This window comes from Saccostrea cucullata, unplaced genomic scaffold (genome assembly GCF_032062105.1).
Source record: "Saccostrea cucullata isolate Sc308-1 unplaced genomic scaffold, CSIRO_AGI_Scuc_v1 ctg3663, whole genome shotgun sequence".
Lineage (NCBI taxonomy): Eukaryota > Metazoa > Mollusca > Bivalvia > Ostreida > Ostreidae > Saccostrea > Saccostrea cuccullata.
Window position 1 is genome coordinate 33,633 of NW_026938206.1, and position 18,478 is coordinate 52,110.

At 34.6% G+C, this 18,478-nt stretch overlaps 2 protein-coding genes and 1 pseudogene across 2 annotated transcripts; 2 read left to right on the top strand and 1 right to left on the bottom strand.

The window, feature by feature from the left end:
• Positions 1-3,667: 3,667 nt before the first annotated feature.
• On the top strand, positions 3,668-7,697 carry LOC134249620 (uncharacterized). Its single transcript, XM_062731954.1, has one exon. It carries the CDS (start codon positions 3,668-3,670, stop codon positions 7,283-7,285), a length of 3,618 nt encoding a protein of 1,205 aa, XP_062587938.1. The 3' UTR covers positions 7,286-7,697.
• A 1,595-nt stretch (positions 7,698-9,292) lies between these two features.
• Positions 9,293-13,136, top strand: LOC134249621 (THAP domain-containing protein 11-like). Its single transcript, XM_062731955.1, has 5 exons — positions 9,293-9,460; positions 9,663-9,939; positions 10,103-10,159; positions 11,324-11,974; positions 13,132-13,136. Exons 1-5 carry the CDS (start codon positions 9,293-9,295, stop codon positions 13,134-13,136), a joined length of 1,158 nt encoding a protein of 385 aa, XP_062587939.1.
• Positions 13,137-13,706: 570 nt separating this feature from the next.
• On the bottom strand, positions 13,707-14,993 carry LOC134249612 (uncharacterized; annotated as a pseudogene).
• Positions 14,994-18,478: the final 3,485 nt, after the last annotated feature.

The following is an 18,478-nucleotide window of genomic DNA, read 5'->3' on the forward strand; positions in this document are numbered from 1 at the left end:
CTGTTTACTCTTCCGAGTTCACCGTATTTTGTACGAATTTTTAGTCTAAAATACGTCTCACGTTTTGCCATTATGAAAATACGGAAATCGGAAATACGTTAGTTTGGAATTTAACAGTTAGTTTTCGTTATGATTTGTCTTAGTTTACCCTATTTATCGGTAAATAATAGAAAGATTTCAAACACATAAGCGATGTCAGGTTGCCAAAACGATGTGGTATTATGAAATAACAAAGGCCTTGTTGTTAAACCATGTTTTTGTAGTCGAAAAAGCAGTTTTTCTCTTCTAATATATGTGAAATTGATGGAAAGTGAAATCTTACTGGCAATTGCCAAACCTCACGTACAAATCTAATAAAAATTACTGAGAGACAGCGTTAGGGGTAAACAGGTCTGGTATTTTTTTGTTAAGGAAATTTCGGTCAAGTCAAACGTTTTGTGAAAATCTCGGAATCGCTGTATCTTAAACGCATATATTATTGACATAGAGTGGGGGAAATGCATTTGATTACTGGTTTTCCAGTTGCGTAAGAAATTTAAGGAAAATAGAACTTTCATAGACGTTGCATAAAGGTGTGGCTGCCTTTTGAGGGTTCTGTTTTAAGTGTTTATCCCCCTTGACAATTTAAACGTGTTAATGGGCGTTGTCAGCTGTTCACGCACTGTTCCAAACATTGCTACTGAAATCGGAACATCATATGGAAAGATGGAGAGTATTTTGATATATGAGTGAAAAATGAAGATCAGTTGGTGCGAAAGTATACCCAGGCTTTTTGTGAGAAAAAAAAATAGAAAAAGGCAGTATTTTGTAGAATTAAGTATTTGATTTGGACATTTGAGTAAAATGCTTCTATAATGTGACGTGACATTTCTTATTTAACCTAACGTTGAAGTCTCCCCCAGGTTTTACAACTATTCATTTTCAGAAAACTCGTGTGGCCTTATTGGTAGATCTAATTGGAACGTGGTGAAATTTTCCAATATTGTTACATGATGACTCTTTATTATTAATATGCCTATTGTCAGCTTTCATCAAATCACGATAAAATTTTAGAAAGAAATTCCACGAACTTTTAAATCAACCCTCGTATATTAGAAAAATAAAATAATTGTTTCATGACATTTCATGTAAAGAAAAAAAGAAGCTAGATTTGTAATTTTACTGCTGAACTGAAAAGTGGTGAGATTGGAAGATTGAAAGTTTGGCGAGTTCAATACATAATAAAATGGCTCGTGGAAACTTTGATGATCTACAAGTATTTACATGTTTCAGTGCTCTTTTATGGAAACGTGGTTATTGGTGAGTTGGAAATTCGACAATTGTCAACAAATAAATATTCCACCTGGCCTGGGGGCCATAGAACTTAGACAAGCTCACTTTGATCTAAGTCTCACTTTTCCCAAAAGACTAACTGCAGAAAAGTGAGACTGAGATCAAATGTGAGATAGTCTAAGTCTTATGGCTCTCAGGCCTGTACACAAAATTAAGACAAGGTTAACAAATGAGATGATTATTTTCATTATAATGAAAGAAACATCTTCCTTCACTTTCCTTTCATTTACAATTGATTTTAAAGGTCTGCATGCTTAAAATTTTAATAGCATTTGACAGAAAATAAAAAAAATTGTTAAACGTCATCAATATGTTTCAATGTCGTCCAAGTTTATTCTCTATTCAGAGAATTAAAATACAGTAATAAAAATCATTAAAATAAAAACCAATGCTAAACGACGTCTGCTTGTGAAAATGAAATGAAAAATAAAATGATTTTTGTAACATTTCTAACAGAATATTTATTTAAAAGAAGAAAACATTAAATTAAGGAGGGGTTCTTGACAGATTTCATACATCTTACAACTAATCGTATTCCGTTCATTCAAGAAGACAATATCATTTAGTTATTGTATCGATTCGATTAAATTTGAACGTTTTATATTGGAGGTAAGGTCATTATCTATTCCGTGGACAATACGAATTAGAAGATAACTGTTGTCGATAAGGCATATGCTATGTCTTCTTCTATTTAACGACGTCCGATCCTGATATTTAAAGTCTTAAACTTTTTTTGCCAAGTATATTTATAGTTTCTACATACAAAGCTTAATTAAAATTCAAATAAAAAAAATGGGGGTCAATATGCTTCTTTTGGCGCATAAAAAAATTAAATATGACCTTTTTGCACTGAACTTTGTGTCTTAATTAAAAATTATTTTTTTTATGTTTTCCCTCCAATATTTTTATCCAATTAAAGCATGAAACAAAATGAACTCTTAGTTTGTTTTAAAAAAGACTCTTAAAAATTGTGACTAAGAAAAGTTTCAAATTGCTTTGCATACTCAATAGCCGATTTCCGGGATGTTCTGTTTGTCACAATCAATATTTAATTTTATTTGCATTTACATTATGTTTATGGTTTTTATTTTATTTACCCTTTACTGGACCTCTATACTTTTGTTACCTTATTGAACCTCAGTTAAGTTTTGCAGGTATTGGTCAGTTACGACCTATTGTATTTTGGGGTATTTAAATCGCTGCATAGCTGACCAGGTAACCAGGGTCCACGTTTTCATAGCTTTTAAATGGTTGACATACAGTCCAAGATGAGTGGCTAAATTTTTTCTTTCAACGGTAACCATTTCTCCAAAGGGGTAAGTTTGTTTTTTATTTCATATGTAAGTTTTGAGTAATACATTTAAAACGTAGAACTATTTAAGAACTTGAGTTAATTAATGTTTTTGTTACTATTTACGTATACAGGTTTTGCTGGGTAGAGTTACTCATGCGTTTATTGTTCTATTTTTGTGCAATGTACTGAGTTATATACGCACGTAGGCTATTTTGTTTTGCCGCTTATAAAGTCGGTGTTGTGGGTTTAATAGTTAAAACCACTTTTGTTAAGATGTTGTGTATTCTTAACGTTTTTCTTATTATAATAGTGTTCGGTTAAAATTACCGGGTCTGATTGTATGGTGTGCCATTAGTGCAATTGTAGTCAATGGTGACTTGAGTTTTCCTTTTGTATACGTGGCTTGTGACTTAAAAAATGTTATTTAATTCAAAGGTTCCTGATGTTATCCAATGTTAATCTATCCATGTGTGTGTTGGCAATGAACTTACCAGACCGGGATACCCACTGGGAGCCAGTTGGCGGGAGTCCGTCGTGAAACGGGTCGTGTCTGGATAGACGTGGTTTAGAGTCAACGATATTGAGGATTAATAAAGACTTTAATTTCTGTGTATTGTAAATAATAGCTGTAAAATATGTTGTAAATATTGTTTTTATTGATTTTATTTATAGATAAAAAAAAATTGTAAATAGAAAAAAAATCTTGTTATATCTGACTGGACAGAGCACGACGGCTGTCGTGACAAATTGGTGTCAGAAGTGGGATTAGTCTGTTCAGTCAGGAGTATTTTTGTATATTACACTTATGTTTTTTTTTCTTTAATCATTTTTGTTGTATTTTGCAGTCAAAGAGTTTGTAGATTTTTGACAGTCTCAGGGTGTGAGTACTTGGTTTATTGATGGAGCCCCAAATGGAGAAAGCTAGGTTACCGTTGCTTTGTTTCGTATGAATTGAGTTTGTATACTTAATTTATCTGTTGAGATACAAGTATACACATTTTTGAGAAAGATTTTTCACATTTCATTTTGTTTTGAAAATCAATGTTGTTCTACTGGATTGTAGTAATATTTTTCATATTTAGTCAGTTAGTGTTAAGTTCTATTACAATGTCGACATTGAAAGAACTTGCAGAATATGGACAGAGTCTGAACTTGACTGGTGCGGACTTGCAGCAGTTTGTACAGCAACAACAGGCACATCAGCGTGAGCTACGAGCGGCGGAAAGGGAGAAAGAGAAGCAGGACAGGGAGTATCATCTCAGTAGAGAAGCACTTGAAATTGAGAAACTCAAACTACAGGAAAAGAAAGGTATGGAAGAGATTGAGAGTAAATTCATGCAAACTATTCAAACCTTAGAGCAAAAGTTAGCTGTAAAGGAGTCAGAAACGAAATCAGAAAATCCTAGTAATGCAAAGTTTCCAAAAATGCCTGTATTCGATGAAGTTAAGGATGATATTGATTCTTATTTGAGACGTTTTGAAAGGTACGCTGCAGCACAGAAATGGAAGTTTGACAGTTGGGCTGTTAACTTGAGCGCACTACTCAGAGGTCGTGCACTGGATGTGTATGCACTGTTGCCGCAGGAGAAAGCGTTGGACTATGATGCTTTGAAGACGGCGTTACTAAAAAGGTTTGAAAAGACGGAGGATGGATTTCGTCAAAAGTTCCGTAAGAGCAGACCTGAGGTAGGGGAAACTTTTTCACAGTTTGTTGTTCGTCTCGGTAGTTATCTCGATAGGTGGATTGAACTTGGTCGAGTTAACAAGACTTTTGATGGCCTCTACGATATGATACTCAGAGATCAGTTTCTGTTCATGTGTAACAAAGAATTGACATTGTTTTTGAAAGAACGCATACCGAAAAACATCAGAGAAATGTGTGATTTAGCAGATCAGTTTAGAGAGGCAAGGCATGTTAACATTCAGACATTAGTTCATTTTAGCAAGAAAGAGAACTCTCCAGGAAAAAGTCAGGCATCGAGAGAACAGGAACAGCGAGATCAGAAGCCAGGATTGAAGTTTCAACCCATGAAAACTCCAATGAAGAAAGAAGTTCGTTGCTTCAAATGTGACAGACTGGGCCACATAGCATCTCAGTGCCACCAGACTCAGAAGAATCGGAACTCAGTGAATGTTGTCGTCGATCGTACAGAAAAGGAATCTACGGCAAAGAACTCAGAATTACAAGGCAAGTGTGGAACTTTTACTTCCTTTACAAACACATCAACATTTTCGATGGCGTCAAATTCAATGGACCTTGTAAACACTTCATCGTGTAACGTTAGTGCATCTCTTGAAGATATGCCTACCTGTAAGGGCAAGTTAAATGAACATTTTGTGACAGTGCTTAGAGACACTGGTTGTAACGGTGTTGTAGTTCGTAGGGATTTGATAGATGATGTTCAGCTTACGGGAAATCATCGAATTTGTGTTCTGGCGGATGGATCTAGGATTCAGGCACCTGTTGCGCGAGTGAAAATAGACACTCCTTACTTTGTGGGTGAAATAGACGCTTGGTGTTTAGAAAATCCATTGTATTCCTTGATCATAGGGAACATCCCCAACGCAAGAGATCCAAAGGATCCGGATAGAAACTGGACACCTTATCAAGCGCATGCAGTAGTGACAAGGCAACAAGCTCAAAAGGAAGGTAAGAAGACTAAATCTCTTCATGTTCCAGATATTATTGACGCTGAGATATGTCCTGACGACATCAAGGCAGCACAGGAGAAAGACGAGACGTTAGCCAAGATACGCTCTTTGGTAGGACAAGACGACGACTCCAAGGTATCTTACATTAGTAAAAAAGGTATCATTTATCGTGTCTTCCAGTCAGATAAACATCAGAATGGTAAACGTTTTACACAGCTAGTTGTTCCAAAGAAATATAGGACTAAAGTTCTTTCGCTTGCTCATGAATCTATTATGACAGGTCACCTAGGTACTTCCAGGACAGCCAGCAAAGTCCTTGCAGAATTTTATTGGCCGGGAGTTCAAGCGGACGTACGTCGATTCTGCAGATCATGCGACATTTGTCAACGTACCACTCCGAAAGGCAGGACTACAAAGGTACCACTCGGAGATATGCCTATTATTGAGGTACCGTTCAGACGTGTAGCTGTCGATTTGGTAGGACCTATCCAGCCAGCAACCAGTAAGGGTAATCGTTACATTTTGACTATTGTTGACTTTGCTACCCGTTACCCAGAGGCAATTGCTTTAAAAGGAATTGACACTGAACGAGTCGCTGAGGCTCTGGTAGATGTATTTTGTAGAGTAGGAGTACCGAAGGAAATGCTCACGGATATGGGGTCACAATTTACATCCGAGCTGATGACAGAGGTTAGTCGTTTACTTTCTATACGACAGTTAACAACGACACCGTACCACCCCATGTGCAATGGACTGGTCGAGCGGTTCAACGGTACATTGAAGCAGATACTCCGACGGTTATGTGCGGAACGTCCTACTGATTGGGATAAGTATCTATCAGCCTCATTGTTTGCTTACCGTGATGCACCACAGGAGAGTCTAGGATTCTCACCGTTTGAACTGGTTTACGGACACGAAGTTAGAGGACCTATGAAGATTTTGAGGGGGTTGTGGACTAAAGAAGTAGCAGATTCAGAGGTTAGAACTACATACCAGTATGTTGTTGATTTGAAGGAACGACTAGAAGCTACGTGCAGATTAGCGAGAGAGAATCTACAAAAGTCGTCAGAGAAATACCGGAAGTATTATAACAAGGGAGCACGGAACAGACAAATGTCAAAAGGTGAGAAAGTTCTTATTCTTTTACCAACTGCCAGTAACAAATTACAAATGCAATGGAAAGGTCCATATGAAATTATAGAGAGACTAGGAAAAGTTGATTACAGAATTAACGTGAATGGAAAAATCAAAACATTTCATGCAAATATGTTGAAGTTGTACATTGACAGAGCAAACGAGAGTAATGATGAGACAGGTGTTCTAGGTGTTGTAGGCGCCGCAGTACTCGATCTAGATGATGATGGAGAGAGCGACGATGAGCTGTTGTGTGATTCTCTAGGAGAAACGAAAAATGAGGGACCGGCAGATGTGAAAGTAAGTGATGAACTAACTGAGAATGAAAAAGCAGAAGTCAAGACATTACTAGAGAATTTTTCAGATGTTTTATCAGATGTACCTGGTTTGACGAATCTCGGAGTTCATCATATCAAGTTGACTAGTGACCAGCCTATTCGCACCAAACCTTATCCTCTGCCGTTTACTTCAAAAGACGTTGTTTGTGACGAGGTAAGAAAGATGGTGGAAGCCGAAGTGATCGAGCCTTCGACGAGTCCATACAGTTCCCCGATAGTCATCGTGAAAAAGAAGGACGGTTCGAACAGGCTTTGTATCGATTTTCGTGCAATTAATAAAGTAACTGTTTTCGATGCAGAAACCATTCCAAGTGCTGATGATATTTATGTACAATTATCTGGCTGTAAATATGTGTCCAAATTTGATCTATCTAAGGGATACTGGCAGTTACCTTTGGATGATGCAGCGAAGGAGATCACCGCTTTCCAAACGCCACTTGGTTTGTTTCAATTCAGGGTGATGCCCTTTGGCTTGATAAACGCTTCCGCAAGTTTCAGTCGCCTGATGCGTAAGCTCTTAGACGGAATGCAGTGAGTGGATAACTTTATAGACGATGTGATTGTGTACACTCGAACATTTCAGGAACATGTTAATGTAATTCGGGAACTTCTGCTAAGACTTCGTGCTGCGAATTTGACTGTGAAACCAAGTAAGTGTTTTATTGGTTACCGGAGTCTTGAGTGTCTCGGACATATTGCAGGAAATGAAGAACTTAGACCTCTTCCTGACAAAGTTTCCGCCATTCACAACTTTACCCAACCTTCAACGAAGAAGCAAGTGCGATCATTTTTAGGTCTGGTAGGATTCTATCGTAAATTCATTCCGAATTTTTCAGCTATTGCTTCGCCTTTATCAGATCTTACCAAGAAAGGCCAGCCGAACAAAGTGATTTGGAAAGAGCCACAAGAAAATGCATTCATCACTCTCAAGAACGCTTTAACGGTAACACCAGTTCTAAAACTACCTGATTAAAATGAAAGCTTTGTTTTACAGACAGATGCGTCAGATCGTGGTGTTGGGGCAGTTTTGATGCAGTACGAAGATGGTGTGAAGAAACCTGTCGCATACGCTAGCAAGAAACTTTCCAAATGTCAGGTAAATTACTCTACAATCGAGAAAGAGTGCTATGCGATAATTTGGGCAGTTCAAAAGTTCCGCAGGTATTTGTATGGTAAGGAATTCCTACTAGAGACAGATCATCAACCACTAGTATATCTTACCAAAGCCAAGGTGTCTAATGCACGTCTGATGCGCTGGGCATTACTTCTGCAACCATACAGGTTTCGCATTATTTCCATCAAGGGTTCTGAAAATGTAGGAGCTGATTGTCTTAGCAGAATTTAGATATGTATATAATTATATATAGTCGATTTTATGCTATAATTGATTGTGTTTTTTTTCAAAAGTTCGTTGAACTTTCTTATGTTGGGGAGATATTGTCACAATCAATATTTAATTTTATTTGCATTTACATTATGTTTATGGTTTTTATTTTATTTACCCTTTACTGGACCTCTATACTTTTGTTACCTTATTGAACCTCAGTTAAGTTTTGCAGGTATTGGTCAGTTACGACCTATTGTATTTTGGGGTATTTAAATCGCTGCATAGCTGACCAGGTAACCAGGGTCCACGTTTTCATAGCTTTTAAATGGTTGACATACAGTCCAAGATGAGTGGCTAAATTTTTTCTTTCAACGGTAACCATTTCTCCAAAGGGGTAAGTTTGTTTTTTATTTCATATGTAAGTTTTGAGTAATACATTTAAAACGTAGAACTATTTAAGAACTTGAGTTAATTAATGTTTTTGTTACTATTTACGTATACAGGTTTTGCTGGGTAGAGTTACTCATGCGTTTATTGTTCTATTTTTGTGCAATGTACTGAGTTATATACGCACGTAGGCTATTTTGTTTTGCCGCTTATAAAGTCGGTGTTGTGGGTTTAATAGTTAAAACCACTTTTGTTAAGATGTTGTGTATTCTTAACGTTTTTCTTATTATAATAGTGTTCGGTTAAAATTACCGGGTCTGATTGTATGGTGTGCCATTAGTGCAATTGTAGTCAATGGTGACTTGAGTTTTCCTTTTGTATACGTGGCTTGTGACTTAAAAAAATGTTATTTAATTCAAAGGTTCCTGATGTTATCCAATGTTAATCTATCCATGTGTGTGTTGGCAATGAACTTACCAGACCGGGATACCCACTGGGAGCCAGTTGGCGGGAGTCCGTCGTGAAACGGGTCGTGTCTGGATAGACGTGGTTTAGAGTCAACGATATTGAGGATTAATAAAGACTTTAATTTCTGTGTATTGTAAATAATAGCTGTAAAATATGTTGTAAATATTGTTTTTATTGATTTTATTTATAGATAAAAAAAAATTGTAAATAGAAAAAAAATCTTGTTATATCTGACTGGACAGAGCACGACGGCTGTCGTGACACTGTTATACCGTTTTGGTTTTTATTTTTCGCACGGCAGTCACGTGACGATGCTGATTTGTTAGGCATTTTAGCTCGCATTTTCTCTATGATATTGTAATGGATACACAAAAGATTTCAAAGTACTGGTGTGTCGTACCAGGCTGTACGTCAGACGGACGTAAAAAGCGGAACCTGGAAAAGTATCCAGCTATGGAAGGAGTTGATTTTTTCCCGTTTCCGACCCGTCTAAAGAACAACACAATTAGAAAGAGGTGGATCTCTCAGGTATGTTTTGTTTTTGCGAAAGCAAGCTAGGATACTCGATTTTTGAAGCATAAAAACTTCCAAACAGTTTTTTAATAAAACTTAGCAAACATATATTGTCAGTAATCTAGATGTTCGTTGATGTAGACATGAGAAACAGTCAACATGGTCAATCCGAATTTTCTCCATGATGATGAGCTATTAAAACAAAGATTTTATTCAGATTAATAGAGAGAATTTTGAACCAAAACGACATCATCGGGTGTGCTCCAATCATTTTGTTGACGGAAGACCTACCGAGTGTAATCCAGTCCCAACATTGTTTCCAAGAAATAATTTCATGCGCCCATTGAAGGAGAGACCACAGAATGCTGTTGAAAAAAGAAGCAACTTCACCTCTGTTCAACCTGATAAATTTCAAGATAATGAAACACTTGGGCTTGAACTCTTTAATGCACCACCAGTTGCAGCAGAAGTTGTTGTAACTGCAGTTCTTGAAGGTAAAATTAAAATATAATGTTTTGGATATTTTGATACCCATGCAGAAAATCTCTTACATGGAGTTATGTTAAAAATAATTTTCATGTAAAATTTATAAATCAAAATACACATGTTACTATAGGTTTATGGTATTGATTTTTTGTATATTTTATATTGTCAAAGGTGAAACAGCTCCTCAGGTTCAATCCAGAAAGTTGCCAGGAATAGCAGCTAAGTCCAGTACGGCTACATTTATAAAATTTTGTAATATTAATGTGTTTATAACAAAGCTTGATTTAATATAATACCGTATATGGTGGCATATTTCTGTCCCCCCTCTTGTCAGTTATTTATGTTGACTTGTCAGATCTTTTTTCTGTATTAAAAAAAATAAACATGAAAATGTGACCATGCCCAGTTTCGGTCAGCAGTTGACATCATATTTCTCTGGAAAGATGACTTAAGTATTAGACAAGTCAGCATAAAGATCTGACAAATCAAAATAAAGATCTGACAAGTCAACATAAAGATCTGACAAGTAGACATAATTTTCTACAAGTTAACATCTTTATCTGACAAGTTTTCATAACATCTGACAAGCCGACTTGGCAGAAAGTTATGTCAACTTGTTAGATGATGATGTCAACTTGTTAGTAAATATATTTATTTGTTGGAAAATAACATTTTGTCATATATTATGATGACAAGTAGATATAAGATGGCTTTGTCATGCTGAAATAATCAAGACAAGTCGACCAATTTTCCAGATAAGTTGATATACATGTATAGTCAAACTAGGCTGTAATGAAGTCACTGGGACCTATGAAATTACTTCGTTATATCCGTAATTTGTTATATCTGTATAAGGAATTTATTAAATTTATTATGTAGTTAGGAATCCCAAGATAAAATAAAAATGTAAATATTATTTTTACTCTGTTTTCTACTTTCATTTTTTAAAATATGTCTGTACATATGTTTCTACAGGACCACAATGTAATCTAGCAATATGTACTCATCGTGCTTTCCTGTCTGAATAAAAGAACTTAATTTTATAACTTAGCTATATCCGTGAATTCGCAATATCCGTGTTCGTACTAAACAAGTCTTACTGTAAATATCTGACGAGTCAACATAAACATCTGACAAATCAACAAAAGAATCTGATGGTAGAAATATGCCATCATTAAAATGTTTAAAAATACTAATTATATCTATATATTGTTATACCTTTACATTTGTTATCTGATATTTAATCTTGAGCTGCTGCTGAGCAATTCTTAATATGTGATATTACTCGAAAATTTCTGTCTTATTAAATTATTTTATTTTCAATGGTTTTAATTTGAACATTGATGCAACAAAATCCAATGCACTTTATTCACTCAGTTTATTTCATTACAGGTGTCGTGAATCATGATCATTCATACATGTCCAAAGAAAAAAGCTTGGATAGACCTGAACCTGTTGAAATGTCCACACAAACGGATCTTACAGGAGAAGACATTGAACTCTTGCGGCGGCAGACCACAGAGATGAAAGCAAAACTGGCTGACAAAGAAACATTGATACGAGACTGTTTCTTGGAAAATGTCGTCAAGTCTGATCAATCAGTAAAACATTACACAGGATTACCAAGTAAACCTATTTTGGATGGATTGTTTTCATCAATAGAAGCAGACAAATGCAAACTCAAATACTGGGCAGGGAAAAAATCTGTTGGTGAAATGAAATATGAAGAGGAAGGAAACAAACCAGGACCCAAACGGAAGCTCAGTCCCTACGAGGAATTCATTTTAACTCTTGTCAGATTACGACTTGGAATTGTAGGATTTGTTCTTGCAGATTTATTTGGTGTTTCAAAGAGCAGAGTTTCACAAATTTTTACCACCTGGATATCATATATGCATGATGTTTTTAGTCCACTTACTAAATGGCAGTCTAGAGAAAAAAATATCAAATACATGCCAAAATCGTTCAAGAAATCATTTCCCAGGACTTGTGCTATTATAGACTGCACCGAATTTTTTGTTCAGAGGCCAAAAACTCCTACTTGTCAGTCAGCAACCTACAGCTCTTACAAACATCATAACACATTCAAATGTTTAGTGAGCATTACCCCTTCCGGTGCATTTAACTATATTTCAGACTTATGGGCCGGGAATGTATCCGATAGATATATTACTGAGAATAGTTCTTTTTTGGATAATATAGAGCCATACGATGAAGTTATGGCTGATCGTGGCTTTAACATTGGGGACCTTTTGACCTTGAGAAGAGCGACTCTGAATATTCCTCCTTTTACTCACAAGTGTCTTTGGGGTAAAGGAAAACGTTTGAATGCCAATGAAATAAGGAAAACTAGAAAAATAGCAAATTTAAGAATTCATGTAGAGAGAGCAATACAAAGACTAAAGTGTTTCAAACTACTTTCAAATATTATTCCATTGAAATTAAAACCTATTTGTAATCAAATGTTAAAAGTTGCTGCATTTTTATGCAACATTGACAAACCTCTTGTTAAAAACTAGTTCTGCATACTTATAACAATGTAGATGTATGTGCCTGTCCATTAATGATTACCAGGTCTTGGGATTTTAATGAATAAGTCAGTGATGTTGTTAATGTCCGAATTCGTATACATTTAAAGTTACTTGTTTATAGAGCTTAATTAAATAATGCACCATCTGACAGCTTGTTCACAGATTTTTTTTTCAGAATGATTGATGCATTCAATTCATGATTTTTTTTCAATAACAAGTCTTCTGACGCACACTTGCAAATTTGGATATGGGCAATGTAGTTGTATATTTTCAATTCTTCCAATTTATTTTAGATAGAGAGAAATTTTAAGTATAATTTTTTTATCATAGATATCAAATTTTCATGCTAGTTGGTTGTAATTTTCCATTGATGAAGCTTTTTTATTAATTTGCACGAGTAAACATAAGTTAAATAATGTATAAAATACAACAAACTACAAGTTACTGTGTATTAATTTTTCATTTGTAATTTTTTTTAAGAGCAGGAATTACATATTTATTGAAGAAAAAATTTGATTTGGATACAATCAATTGAAATAAAGTATTGTCAAAAGAAATTCTGTCTACAGATATTCCTTTCTGCGTGTAAAAGACAAAGTCACACCATTTTCTGTCACAAACCCCAAGCTGGGTCTGAATTTGATAATACCAAGATGTGTTTGTTTTCAGCTTAACATTGTTATTGTCGTCCATATAAACAAAATAATTTTTGTCCTTTGCAGCAACTTCTTCTGGTGATAAATCTTTGTGTGTATATGTGCACTTTATCTCAAGAAGTCCATTCCCACAGCATTTGCATTGCACAAGTCCATCTGGTGATGCACCCATGTAAGGATATTGCTTGGACACATGTAATCCACTTTCAACAACTTGGGCTTTCATGTGCTCTGTTTTATATTCTTCCTGGTATAAAAGTCGAGCAATCGTTTCATGATCTTTTCCATACTTAATTGCAGGAGTTGAAAGGGGTACAGAGCTGGAGTTAATAATTTTTTTTACAATATAATTGTCTTCTTTGTTTGAATCTCTAAAGTGACAAACAGAAAATACAATATAGGCAGTGATTCTGCCTTCACGATACTTGAACCATTCAATACAATTTCCTTGACCCTTTGTTAATATTTCTATTTTTCTAATCAAATCTGAATTACATTTGCTTTTCAAAAAAGTAAGAAAATCTGTTTCATCATTCTCTCTTATAAATTCACTCATAAAGTTTGCCATGTCTGGTGGCTGTTCATCCTTTATTTCCTCATCACTGTCATCTGAAGGAGGGTCGAGCACATGTAACAATAAAGAATTGGATCCTTTACACAATCTATACAAATGACATTCTACATCTCGCAAGGATTGATCATGAATTGTAGATGAGTGGAAAGTTGCAGAAGTAGGTGCAATGTAAGGATTATTTTTATTGTATCTAATGTCAAGGTCATCAATTTTTGTGGGAACTGACACTTTTCTAGGTACATCCCAAATGCACGGGCGATCTGTTCCTACTTGTGTATTCCTGTCCATGTGGCGGGTGCAAAAATCAGCCAAGGAAAAGAGTAAAGCTGTGCAGTGTTTACACGTTCCATCGTCCCTAAAAATTATCATATCTGCATTAAAATGAAGTGTGTATATTTGCCAATACATCTTTAGTTCTTTACAAATTAACAAAACAATGAAAAAAGACCAGGATTCATTTGCAAAAGCAGTATGCAATAATATTACAGATATCTTATTAAAATTTGGACACGTAGCAGAATAGTCTCCCTTAATAGTTATAAGTAACCCCCACCCACCCCTCTGAAAAAGGTGAGCAATATATTATCCCTTCAAATCTTTAAAGTTAATTATTAATATGAAAAGCAAATTAATGAAAACCATTGCATAATTAATATGCGTAAATGAATAAAGTGTTGTTTAATCGAAATTTCTTAATTGTTAATGCATTAAAAAAAAACTTACGCAACACATGCACATCCTGCAGAAAATACTTGGCCATCTTTTTTCTGTAGTAACCATGTCATATAAGGTTTTTCACTTAAGGTTGTTTCCCTTATACAGGTTGCAGAAACGTAATTGTAATTGGAATTCGGAATTCTGTACATTTGAACATTACTAATGTGTCCATCTTTATAAAGTTTGTAACCGTTGTCTTGTCTGTAATTTTTTAATCTATTATCTGTCCAGCCAGAACCTCGAAGTAAATAAATTAACACATCGCATATTTCCAGACAAGGAAGTTCTTTGAGATCTTTCGTAAAACGACTTATAATGGCCGTTATATCAGGGGCAACTATTTCTTCTCCAGCGAGATTTTGTATGGTGCGCCGCTTCAAGTTCATGACTTTGTAGTCGTCTTTCGCGACAATGACTGGTAACTGTAGTTCAACTGCAACTTCCGCCAACCTGACTAAAGTGTACTTTCTATATTCGTTACAACTGATGCCCCTTTCTCTCAAAAAATTACGTAATTCTGGGACGGTTTTTGCACTGACATGACGATGCTCCTGATCTGCCATATTTGATGCCTAACAAATGATCACGTGACAGCAACTTTTCTACCTCCGCACAAAAGACGATAGGATCTCGGAAATCGGATATTATTTGACCTTTCTGCACTAATAAAAGGTAATATTTCTGGCATTGAAATTTAACAAGCTAGAAAATTATTTTAAAGTCTTAAACTTTTTCTAATTTTAAGCAAGTAGGTCAAATTTATCTTGGATATATAGAAAAGGACATCAAAAGTGGGGGTATATGATGTAAATTTTTCGATATTTCTAAAAAAGTGTCAATTTTACGTTAACATTGGCTCTGTTTTTCCCGGATTTTCAGAATATATATACTATATTTGTCACACTTCGTTGATAAAATTCATACGAAATAATTAAATAGATATTTCAGAACCAGCGTAATACATTTCACTGCAAAAAAGCAGCCATGTGTGCAACCAGCATGGAAAAAAAGGAATCCAAAATTAACAGTACTGTTATAGTTCAAAATGGAAAAGCTGATCATTTTCGTTTAAAAAACCATCCGCCACAAAATATAGTCCCTAGCTTAATTCTACTTGAATGGAATTTAATCGCGGTTTTTTTTTTATTGAATATAGTTGAATTTACACTGTAGAATTCAGATTTAATGTTAGAACTTAAAAATAATGCAGAATTTTAAAAATAAAGAACCTGACCAAAATACGCTCAAAATCGCAGGATCGAACAACCTTAAAAAGAATTTTTTGCATAAAAAAGATATGACTTTATAGAGTTTATGAAATGATATTTCCAAATTTAAAAAACTGAAATAGATATTTGCAATTCTGAATTTTCTCTATTTTCCTATTTTTTCTAGTTTTAAATAAATATTTAATATGTACAAAGAAATAATACAAGGTAAACACTCAATATGATTACATGTAGTATCATTATAATAAAAACAATATTTCTAATTGGATAAGAAAGCGAAGTTTTTTTTTTTTTTTGGGGGGGGGGTTCTTTTACAATGAATTCAAAAAGTCTAATTTGGTTATAAATATTTTTCAGTTAAAATTTTATTCGCATGTGAAAGAAAAATAAGAATTTGTTTAACATCATCAATATGTTTGAATGTCGTCTGAAGTTCCTTTTTTTCTCTACAGCATTTTTTTTTTTTTGTTAAGAAATACCATTTTTTGATTGTGTAGATTTTTTTTTATGTCTTTTGCATTTTAACATTTTGCTTTTGTTGAATATATGCGATGTTATAGCATTAAATAATTTCCATACATGAAAACCAATCACAAATTAAGTATGAGGAAGCGATGGATTTTATTTTCTTTTTTCATAAATGAAATGTATATTATTGATGAATACAAATGTTAAGAGGATGTTATGTGATAGAAACTGTATGTTAAAAGTTGACAGTAGTACAATAGTAGCAAAGAATCATGTGATAGAAACTGCATGTCAAAAGTGGACAATAGTATAATAGTAGCAACGAATTAAAACTTCAATATATGTTAAAACTGCCTTGGAGAGCTTTTTCAGTGGAATTCTAATGAATATTTCATATACACAGGGAATTTAAAGGCAGTGAGATAGAAAACTAATTGTCATCATCATAATAAGGCTTTTGTTTGTGTAAACTCAATGAAAATTAAAGCGATTACAAGTATTACATAACGTCTCTAACAGGATGTTTGTATCAAGAAGAAAAAAACAATATGGACCAGTTTTGTAATTTCACTTGACTAAGAATAAACATTCTGTTGTCCTTTTAGCATAATAGCAAAATGCAAATAGATTGCACTGGTAAAGAATTCATTTAATTGAAATTTAAACTTACTTTGCGTTGACTAAATTATACCCCCGCCTCCTATATGAGTATAGCGGTAAAATAACTGACCCGAAACAAGAGTCAGATCAGGAGGTGCCAATGACTGTAAAAGTATCATTTCATGTTATTCAGTGGTGTAGAAAAAGTTGCAGATGCGAGATTGATACCCTTCAAAATTTAAGCAATCAGACCAACATTTTTGCAATATATAGTATCAAAACTGCAACGATGTGGGAAAACAAATTCGATAGTCCTAATCCTGTTTTAGTTCTGACCAAATTTCTTGCACGAAACTATGATACAATGCTCATATTTACATTTTCTCAACTTCTTTTGACTGCATAAGATATAAATTGAAACCAGATAAGGGGCCGACTGGGGTTCAAATTTCTGAAAACTACAAAAATGAAACTATTAATTTTTATAACATATAACGTTAATGGTAACCTGTTAACAAGGATGTCTGGCTTCAACATTAAATCGTCAACTTCTTTTGAGTATTTATCAATATAGCCTTATCACCTGTATATTATATGTTTCTCAGTTAATTAAATTTGATACGCAAGAACATGCTGTACGTGTCCAAAATGAAGCAAGCTTTTGAAGAACATGGATATCAACGGCTTCGTTTTTGCATTTTTGAGGCACAAGTTCCAAGGTGGTTACATTAAATTATCAGCAAAAACAACCCCCTTTAAGCCTAATGCTGAATGATGTTTTTCATACTAACTGTTAGGCCATAATCTGCATACTGAATTGGCTACCATTTTTTTTTTCACTTTTCCTGATTATAACGAGAAGGATATGGAGATAACGAACAGCATTTAATGTAAAAGTCCATAAAATAATACAAATTAAGAGTAGAGCAAACATCGGCCTTCGAAACATCAGAGGTAGGATTAGGTGCCATGGAGGAGTGAGTATCTCCTGCTGACCGGTCACACCCGCCGTACGCGGGTGCTCATTGTCATGATCGTGAAATAACAGAAAATTCCGTCGTCAAGTCAGTGTATAAATAATGGACTAACAATTGGAATGAAAAACGTCAGTCAGCATTTGACTCTATGATAAATCTCATTTGCTGACAAGGTCATTGTATCGACCATAGAACTTACAAAATTATGACTTTAAACGAGACTGCTGAAATTCTTGTTTCATCAACTTGCTTGTCAATAAATTACCTCGTTTCAGAAATTATTCATACGTAGAGCATGTACTTGCGTATCGAATCAACTGAGATATATATACTCCGTATGCAGGTGATGAAGGTATATTGCTGCATAAATAAAAGGAAGTGTAAATAAAATATATATTAAAATCAATGATTTATCCTTTAGGTAAGTTAAGGGGAGACAGGGAACATGTCACATGACTCAAAAGACATATTACGTCATAATCATTGATGATATACATGTTAAACGTTGTTAAAATCAACAATTCTTGTGTAATTTTATTCTAAATTCTAAAATTGGTTTTTAAACATTTAATTTTAGAAATGATTATTAATAAAGTTTTTAAAGATCTTGCAATCAATTAGATATTGTGAAGTTGCCCAATCCACACATGTTTCTCTTTACCCTGCAGTCTGACGTTAGTGACGTCATAGACGTAATGTTTGAATTCTCAATGCGGTGAGATCAAGTACACAAACCCGTCATGATCATTTTTATTTCATAATAAACAGGTCACAGTCAATGTATCATGATAAATT